This window comes from Austrofundulus limnaeus, unplaced genomic scaffold (assembly GCF_001266775.1).
Source record: "Austrofundulus limnaeus strain Quisiro unplaced genomic scaffold, Austrofundulus_limnaeus-1.0 Scaffold450, whole genome shotgun sequence".
Classification (NCBI taxonomy): domain Eukaryota; kingdom Metazoa; phylum Chordata; class Actinopteri; order Cyprinodontiformes; family Rivulidae; genus Austrofundulus; species Austrofundulus limnaeus.
The window spans coordinates 318,269-328,150 of NW_013952852.1; the positions used below are offsets into that span (position 1 = coordinate 318,269).

The 9,882-nt window shown below is 37.8% G+C and overlaps 1 protein-coding gene across 3 annotated transcripts in view; it reads right to left on the reverse strand.

Moving 5' to 3' along the window:
* Positions 1-1,321: 1,321 nt before the first annotated feature.
* The window catches only part of setd1a (SET domain containing 1A, histone lysine methyltransferase), a 24,286-nt gene continuing 15,725 nt past the window's right edge, over positions 1,322-9,882 (reverse strand). For all 3 annotated transcript variants that reach the window (XM_014024992.1, XM_014024990.1, XM_014024991.1), the window contains exons 16-21: positions 8,991-9,345; positions 8,709-8,890; positions 3,954-4,064; positions 3,325-3,444; positions 1,974-2,111; positions 1,322-1,884 (exon numbers count right to left, since the gene is read on the reverse strand). In XM_014024992.1, coding sequence (XP_013880446.1) covers positions 1,711-1,884; positions 1,974-2,111; positions 3,325-3,444; positions 3,954-4,064; positions 8,709-8,890; positions 8,991-9,345 — 1,080 coding nt within the window. In that variant the 3' untranslated portion in view covers positions 1,322-1,710. The remainder of the gene's footprint in view (positions 1,885-1,973; positions 2,112-3,324; positions 3,445-3,953; positions 4,065-8,708; positions 8,891-8,990; positions 9,346-9,882) is intronic.

The following is a 9,882-nucleotide window of genomic DNA, read 5'->3' on the forward strand; positions in this document are numbered from 1 at the left end:
TAGTATTTTAATAACGTATAGAAATAAAAAACAAAAGCTCCAAAACAACCTTCACAATTTGAAATTTTGTATAACCGAAAATAAACGTGAGGAAAATTTAAAACTGCACCTTTAATGAGCGCTTTTTAAAAACCCTGAATGTTTCTGGTGATTCTGTGCGTTCGTGTGCGGATGTTTTTAGTCGTGTGCGGATGTTTTTAGTCGTGTGCGGGGGGATGGGGGGATGGGGGGGCAGGAAGGGTTTGACTCGATGGGACTGAACAGAGGCTGTAGAAAACAAACTGACACAGAACACCAGTGTTTTATCATCATCTTTTTTTTGTTTGTTTGTTTTTTTTAAACGGATGTTGGCGTGGAAATACAAAAAGCCTTTGCTGCCTGGATCGAAGAGACAACTCACCTGGGACATTTTTTATTTATTTTAGTCCAGGGGTGGCAATCATAGTCCTAGACGGGACGCAACCCTACATGTTTTACCTTTTTCCCTGCTCCAACACTCCTGATTCAGTCACTGAACTACCTCTTCCAAGTTCTGCAGTGTGGAGGACCGACACTGACATAATTAGAAATAAAAGCAGAAATAGATAAATGAACCTTTAAATAAATAAATACATTTAAAATGCACCAAATAAATTAAAAAGGAGAACTTTACCTCATGTTTTATAATTTAATTGACCATAAAATTTATTTTTCCAGCTTAGTTCCCATAAATTATATATTTTAACATATAATTTAAATTTTAATGTTTTTTTTAATATTAGTTTTTCTTTGTACATGCATTTGTCTCTTGAATGCTTAAAGTATTTTAATAATTTTGTCCAACAAGTCTTTTTATTTCTGTGTTGCACGCTTGTGCTGCTGCAGTTTAGCTAAAAGTTTAGTTAAAAATAAACGCACAGGTAATGTTTTCCTCCTTGCCTTTGTTTTAAACTAAACTTTAAACTTTTAGCTAAACTGACACAGTACAAGCATGCAAAACATAGAAATAAAAAGACTTGATGGAAAAAAATATAAAAACAATTAAGTATAAACATTTAAGACACAAATGCATGTACAAGTAAAAGGAAAAACAATTAATATACATTTTTTAAAAAAACAGTAAAATTTATTTTATGTGTTCAAATAGACTACTTTATTGGAATTTACCTGGAAAAATAAATATGAAAGTCAATTAAAATATAAAACAGGAGATAACGTTCTCCTTTTTAAATTTAATTGGTGCATTTTAAGTGTATTTATTTAGTGGTTCATATGATTCTTTTATTTCTAATTAAGTCAGTTTTGGTCCTCCGTAAAGCAGAAGCCTGTTAATCATTTATTCACTCATATCAGGTGTGTTGGAGCAGAGAAACAAGTAAAACACGCAGGGCTGCGGCCCTCCAGGACCAGGACTGCCCATGCCTGTTGTAGTCCAATACTGCCACAAAAAGTCCAACGTTCAGGACTTCCTCTAATGTTCACATATTAGAAAACACAACCCCCCATCACACTGCGGCGTTCAGAAAAGCCTAGTCCATGAAGAGTGTGCGTGAAAAGTGCAAGTGTGTGCGACACTGTTTCCTACTTCTTGTGAAAACTACTGAGGCCATTAGAAGGGAACCCAGGGGGGTCGGGGCGGCTTTGTTTGGAGCTGAACTCTGAGGAGGGTCAAACAGCTGGGATTACAGGGTCCGGCTGGCCGTTGGCAAGTGAGAAAAAGAAGTGCTTTCACTAGTTGAGCGTCCCACGGCAGTTCTCCGTTCCACACAGGCAGGGGATCTTATTGTCCTCCAGAGGGAATTTGTAGTCATAGGTAATCTCTTCGTTGGCTGCGATGGGCTGCTTTGAGTAGATCACGATCTTTTTCTGGGACTCGATGGTTATAACCTTGGCGTAGCAGTTTGGCTGAAAGAAAAAAAGAAACGAATTCAGAATCTAAAACACCAGAAACAACGTTTACATTTTGTAACACGTCCTAGCGGGTTTGGACTCACAGTGCAGCAGTGGTTGATGAACCGGGCCAGGTTGCCACACTTGGTGGCGTCTATAATCGTGTCGTGGTCCACTCTGAACAAGTAGCTGCTCCCGATGCCCTGCTGGGCGTACCGCTTCTCTCGATTGTCAGCCACCATCTGGAAAATCAGAAAACGTTGTTACAGAAACCAGGTCAACAACAAAAAAACCTAAAAACCTGCATCAACTGTCAGATTTTTATTAGAATATCAGCCATTACTGAGCTGCAGCAGCTGCGTCACATGTAGTGCTGTGCGGTACACCGGTTCGTACCAAATACCGTTTTTTATGATATGAATTTTCTGAATACCGGACACACCGGTTTAAATAGCCTGAACACGTGCGGAGCGTTTCGCCGCGGCTGCCGGAGAACTGTTTCCCGGGGGACACTTTTCCTTGCAGCACCKCTATGTGCACAAGCATGCTAAGTGGCGCAGCTTGTTGTAGTAAGTGGCGTCGGACTGACGTTAAAGAGGAAACATCCCGTTTTCACCATCGCTGAATGTAGTAAACACCTCTTCAGTGACGTGCACGGTTAGATTTAACGACATTAAAATGGAGATACTGCACGGAGACTTTAGCGTGCTTTTAAAGTTTTGTAGTGGAATTGAATTGCCGTCCTTTTAAGTTTTATTAAATAACATAAAACAATAGACCCGATAATGATCAGGGTTCATACAGCTTAAAACAAGTTAAATTTAAGACTTTTTAAGACCTCTTTAATGCCACGTAAAATAAAATTAAAGACCAACTTCACAATAAAAACAAATGGGGGAAAAAAAACAGCGACAACTTTACCCAAATGTTTATTTTAGCACAAAACAATGAGCTGCGCAAGGCCTTTGGTCCATTATTTAAAAAGATAAATAAATGTTACCAATTGTTTAATATTTGAGATGAATTACAATCATCCTGCTCACAATGTGTTAAAATTTTTTAGAGACTTCTGAAAGATTGATTTAAGATCTTTTAAAGCTAATTAAGGCCTTATTTTTGGATTGATGAATTCAATGCCTTTTAAGACTTTTTAAGGATCCACAGGAACCCTGATGATCTTTTCTCAACCCTCCTCCTTCACAACTGGACCAAAATGCGTGACTACTGTCTCCAACCACCAGTCAGAGAAGAAAAGACACATAGAGGGAAACAGCGACACGGACAGAGGTACAGTAAAAGAAAAAAGTTAATAAGCAGCGTTTGTATATATTTTAAAACAGTTAACCTGTGATGAAAAGAAAAATAACGTGATATACTGTGAAACCAGTGTAAACGTTGAAAAAACCGTGATATAAAATTTGGGTCATACCACCCAGCACTAATTCCATGGTTTACCTGTCGAATGTTTTGACCGACGTACTCGATGACCATCTCGTCAGCAGCGATGGGCTCCATGGCGAACAGACCCCACTCGTGAATTCTGCTGCGTCCAAAACGGAGCTTCTTCTTTCGGAACTGTGTGAAGACAAACAGGACTCAGCTAAACCCCTGATGGCGTTCAACTTACGACACACRTGTTAAAGGTTGGGGGGGACAGTGGTTAGAGCTGGCGCCTCGCAGCAGGAAGGTCACAGGTTCACCTCCCACCATGGAGGTGTGCATGTTCTCCTGGGTACACCGGGGTCTTTACACTAAAGTTAACTTTTACCTCTGAACTGAAACTAGTTCATGATTTTATTAATAATAATTAAAAATAAATCAATGATGTTTTCTGCACTTAAAAACTGGACCTCCCCCCGACTCAGTGTGTTTCTGGTAAAAAAAAACTCAAATATAGAAGTTCTATATTTGACATTTATTGATGACTCTGGCTTTGCATGACCTTAGTTTTAGATTTCACAAACACCAGACGCTGCACAAAACACCATCTGGTGTTTTAAAAGAGGATTTTTGAATTTTATCACCAATAAATCAAAGTTGGTATGAAAGAAATGAGCGTGACGACAGCTGACGGTGGATTATACCTTAAGCTGGTTGAGTTTCAGAAGGTCAGAGTCCATGACGGCGGTGGTTCCGATGACCGTGAGGAGCCGGCGCTGCTCTGAACGCCGCTCTGATAGCAGGCGGTTCGCTCCCTGTTGGAGGGAAACACAAAGCTTCAGAGGTCACAATAAGGTTTATCAGGTGGCACTGAGTCTAGATGCACCATGACCTGCTTTAGCAAGTCATGCTAGTGTGGTTGAAGTTCATTTTGAAACCCGAGTGCAGACAGAAATAAGACAGGAAGTGACAGATATATGCAGCTGTGGAAGGAAGTTTCCGCTTTTAAAAAAAAAAAAAAAGGGTTATCCCATGAACTTCCCCCTGAAATTCCTTAAAACAGGGTTTCTGCAAGTTTCACAAACACAAATTTAAGACTTTTTAAGACCTTTTAAAGATCATTAAGACTTAAATTTAAGACATATATCACGACATACAGAAATTTGCAAAAGAAATGCTTTAAACTCGGGCGGCATGGTGGCTCAGTTGGTAGAGATGTTGCCTCCCAGTAAGGTTGCCTGATCAAATCCTGGCCGGGGATCTTTCTGGACAAAGTTAGCATGTTCCCTCTGTACATAGGTTTACTCCCAAGGCCAAACTTGTCTGTGATGTGGACCAGCCAATAACATGAAAGCTGATTGTCTGCAATGTGGTTTGCAGTTGTTACTATTTAAATCAATAAATAAGTGTTGTGGGTAGGGTTGGGCATCGAGTCTCGATTGGAACTGGGACTAATGTTTCAATTCTCACAGTCAACAAATTGGGAATCACTGGGAACCAGAATCCAAATGAGGAACTGGAGTTGTTCAAATTCAATCGATGCCCAACCCTAGCTGCAGGAAATCTTATTGAGCATTTGAGGTAGCGTTACATGGGTGTTAGAAAATTAATACCTATTTAAAATGATTTTAGACTTGAGAACAAAAATTTAGTGAATTTGGATTTTCAAATTTTAGACATTTTTAAGACCTGGCAGAAACCTTGTTAAAAGCCTCCTATTGACACTTTTTATTTATGTAAATGTGTCATGCTAAAGGTAAGAACCAGAGGAAGTCATGTGACAACGTTGTAAAAAAAAAAACCCAGTAGTGTCTGGAAACGTTTGAAGGGAGAACCTGCACCATTTTGCCCACTGATGGAACAAAGACAATTTAAATCAGCTGCAGCACCAACTTATTGTAATATCAACCAGTGAAATAAGTCTTTAACTAAACAATAATTATAAAAAAACTCATTGACACAAACACTAATCAGCAGGATAACTGACGGACAAATGACACGTTTAATATGCGCCATATTTAACTCATTAAATAAAACACATAACGACCGTGAAAGAAGACTGTAGTGACAGCAGAGTCTTCAGCTCTCATCTTTTTTGTTGTTGCAAATAAACAAAAAAGTCTAAAACTGACAGAAAAAGAGGTTATTTTAAATTAAGCTGCTGTTCGGCTTTATTAAAATCTTGATTTTAAGGCATCGCCAGACAAAACCTCCACCCTCTGTTTATCTCCAGGCTGCAGCTGAATCCTTCTTCTGTTCATTGAAAACATGTGAACATGTACATGTGGCTGTGAGCTACCTAACACAACCACTGCTGCTGTGTAACAGCTCAAATGTCTTTAGAAAGCTCAAAATGTGGTGTTTATTTAACCCTGAGATTTTTATAAGAGAACCAGCCAAAAAAAGTATGTAACAAGGTTATAAAAGTTAAACATTTTAGGAGCTAATTAATCTTTACACAGCAACAAAACTAAATAAAACAAAACTGTTGCAAATGACTAACCCTTCGCTTTTGATACAACTTTTCCTAACAATCAAGAAGCGTGTTGGAAACAGCTGAATCAACATTGGATCCATGAGTTCCATGGAAAATATCACAAAATATGTGTCACACAGTGAGTGTGTCGTAACAGCTGCTGTGGCGAAACATTTACCTACTAATATTAAAAAACAGAGATATTTAAGACGTGTGCTAATAAGAACGAAACAATATAAGAATATTAGGAGAAATAAGTACACCCTTTGATAAAATTCTACATTATTTAAAGAGAGAATCAGAAACAGTGGCTCTAAAGTTGTTTTAAATGTCTGGTATCTATAATCTAGTTTAATGTAAATATAATGTAAAACACTAAATTATCATGTTAATWTTTAAAGTTTCTCAAAGATATGAAAAGGTAGCAAGAAACTTAGAAAGCTAAACAACTTTTAAACAAAGTAAAAACAAATCTTCCACGGCTCAGAGGAACACAATGATTCCTGCAGACAAACTTAAAAGAATTTTAGTTGCAGGAATTCGTGCAGTTTTTGATGTCAGACTTCATCTGTATTGTATCAGAAAGGTGTTGCACATTTTAAGCCGCTGTAACAGCAGGTTACTAAATAAACTTCTGCAAAAGAATCCTGACGTCTTGTTGCTGAAGTGTTGTTTAACGTCCTACAGAGATGATGCAAAACTGGTTTTATACTCGAGCCAATGTGCATCATTCTGCTCGTCACCTCACATTTCAAAACACAAAGACTTCGTTTGAAAAAAACAAAACAATTCACAACTAAGCCAAGTTTATCTCAAGAAACGTTTTTTTTTTGTTTCATGTTCAGTTTGAGGTTTTAGAAACATTTTAAACCAAACTTTAGACCAGAAGGAGTCGTTAGAAGTTTGTTTCAATGCTCATTATTTGACTAGTTTTTATTATTTTATCCTCACAGTAAAATGGGATTGAAATAATGTTCAAATGATCTGAATCCACGCGGAAAAAAACTGGAAAATTTTTTTTAACCAAAGCATTCCAACCAAATTAAAAACATCTCACTGTCAAAGTTAAACTGTGTCATTCATCACAGAAACGTATCTTTTGGATTCACTTCTGAACCAGTAAAACAAAGTAGAGATGAGTCCAACACAACAGCAGAGTCAAGTTAAAGTTGAATAATTATGATTTAGTTTAAGCCAATATTTGGTTTTACAGTCAGAAACATCCAGACTCATCAACTCTGAACACCAGTTTTTAAAAACGAGCAGCAACTCACTCCTCCTCCACTCCACAGGAATTCTCTCAGAAATTCCACTCAATAATTCAGTTAAATTCTCRTCCCTGAAGGCATTCCCACTGGTTTGACATCAGATCATTTACTGAACATTAAATAAACATGTTTAAATGTGTAAAGGCTAAGGAGTAATACTGATATACAAAAGATCTTATACTTAAGAAAACACAATCTTTAAACTATAAAAGCGTTTCTTAATAAGAAACAGCAAAGTGTGAAGCTTTTTACTGATAGTTTTACTGAACCAAATAACTTCTGTTGAATTAAGCTGAAGTTCCTGTCAATTAGAAAAAGTTCTACAATGTGGTATTTAAAAAAAAAATCGATTTAATCGATCTTGGATCGATTTCATTTAAATGTGGGGAAATCGACTCACAGGACATGAGATCGGTTCTTCCCCATGGTGTCTTGTGTGTGCATCTGACACACGTTTCTATATTTTGTCACTCCTGGCTTGCCGTATATTTTTTTCCGGTTGACGTTCAGCGCTAACATTAGCTTTCAGTAACAAGTTGTCTGGAGATCAACAACAGAAACTAAGGAATCACTCACATTATCAGCCGGTTCTCAGCAGAGCTTAAAGACAACAGAGACCATGGTGACTTTTGTTTGTAAATATTTGTGCTCCTTCGTGGTAGAGGAAACGAAGCAGGGTTTGATGAGCGGCTCGTTGGGCACTTGAACCAAACAACAGTATGTAAACATCTGACTGAAACTGTTCTCCACCGGCATGTTTACATGTGTGAAAGACGACATTCTAACAAAATAGCAACAAAAAGGGGAAAATATCAATAAGAATTTTTTTCTTCTTTCTGCTACCTTTCATTATATTTGTGTTGTTTTATTATTTGTTGTATGTATTTGTTTTGTTTTTAAATGAAATGAATAAACTTGTTTAAAAAAACAGTTTGTTACCAATATTATTTTAAACTTTAAGAAATGTTTATTGAGATCCACAGTGATGAAATTTTGTAGTTGTATTGTTTTAATAAGTTACATGCATTAAGTTTTAATGTTTTTATTGAACATAACAGAAGCTAGCAGAAACATTACAAATACACAGTTTTCATACGTTCAAAAGGAGTGGGCAGAAGTATATTTATATTAGCCCACCACTCCTCCTACAACCTTATTCCATCACTTCTTATTCATCAAAAATAATTATTAATTACTTAAAAATTTATTCCTCCAACAACACGGTCACCTGCAATTCCTTTTTACTTTAAAACCTTTTCAACTTGTGACAGTTTTTTTCAAGATAAACGGTTTAATTTAAAAGTTTGTCCTTAAAACCTGTTGTTTATGTTGAAGAGAAAAAATGGTGATATTCAATAYCAATAAACATTGAATTGAACTGAATTGAATCAAATCATGATTAATAGATTCAGAACTTAATGCCTGCAGTAGCAGACATTATAAGATTTATTCTTCTTCTGCTACCTTTCATTTTAGTTTGATTTTTTTGATTTGTGTATTTTCTTTGTTTTGTATTGTATAGTTATTTTTTAATGAAATTAATAATTTTTTTAATTGAACAGAAACTTTATGATCGAAATCGAATCGATTTAGAGAATTGGCCATGATACCCAGCCCTAGTTTTTAATCCTTCACGATCATTTAAAGAACTAAAGAAAGTCAGTCAGTTATTTCTCTTAACATGTATTCGGATTGCAAACTGAGCATTTACTTACGGAGGTGTCCACGTTCTCGACTTCTCGAATGACCTGCTCAGGTAGATCCAGGTCTAGGTAGACATCCTTCTCCTTGCGGCTGATGGCGTAGTAGCCCTCGCTCCTGGCRCATCCCGTCAGGTGCTCCCGAAGCTGCCCGCCTGCGTTCTTCTTTTTATGACGAGGGTTCGGCAAATTAGTTAGTGCAGCTCGTGAGTCAAGGACAACACTAATTAAAAACTGTATTATCACATGAACCTTGCTCCAAGTTATTTCTAACCATGTGAATTATTGAAAGGATATCCGTATGATTGACCCAGTGAGTGTCGTTGAGCCAGTCAGAGCTGTGGTCGTCCTGTAACAGCTTCTCGTACGTCTTCCTCAGGTACGTCAAATCTTCGCCGTCCAGACCAGCGTTCCAGATGTCGTACAGGATGGTCATCTGCTCGAACTCGCTGCGGTTGTCGAACTTCACAGGTAGCGGCTCAGGTGCTGGGATCGGCTTCAGCCCACGCTGGGACAACGTCACCCCTGCCTCCTGCAGGAAGAGCCGCTCGCTCTTCCTCACCTCTTCCACCACGTCGTTCTCAGTGTCCGAGCTGGAGAGCTCTCCTGACTCCAGCTCCTCCACGTCCACGTCCTCCTCCAAGTCTGAATCCTGACAGGAAATAAAATAAACACAAAATGTTGCAGGTTTCTGACCAATTCAGGATTTACTGACATCTTATCGTATTGTGACGCAAACATGGTCTCACAAAGTGAATCGTTTAGTTAACTGGGTAATAAATACATCAAAATACAAAGATAAAAATGTATTTATATATATTTAAACATTAATCCAAATCTACGCATTTAAGCAATATGCGGATTTTTAAGTTGTATTTTAATTTTTTGTCAAAGTGTTGTTGAGACGGAGTCAAATAATAAAAACATTACGTTGTAAGAAAATGACAAATAAAAGGTTTATTCAACCTAATGAGTGCCTGTGCCGATGGATTTATTGAAATATGTGACCCTTCACGTCGAAAGGAGGATTAAGTCTAAAAGTGGGATATGGAGAAATAGGCAAATATAGGCTGTGTCCAAAACGACAGGACGGGTCCTCCGGAGGACCCAGACTCCCCGGTCTCGGAGGGCCGGGTCCTTGGTAGACCGGGAAGACCGGAAAAAAAGAGGCTGTGGATTTGGACGGTCT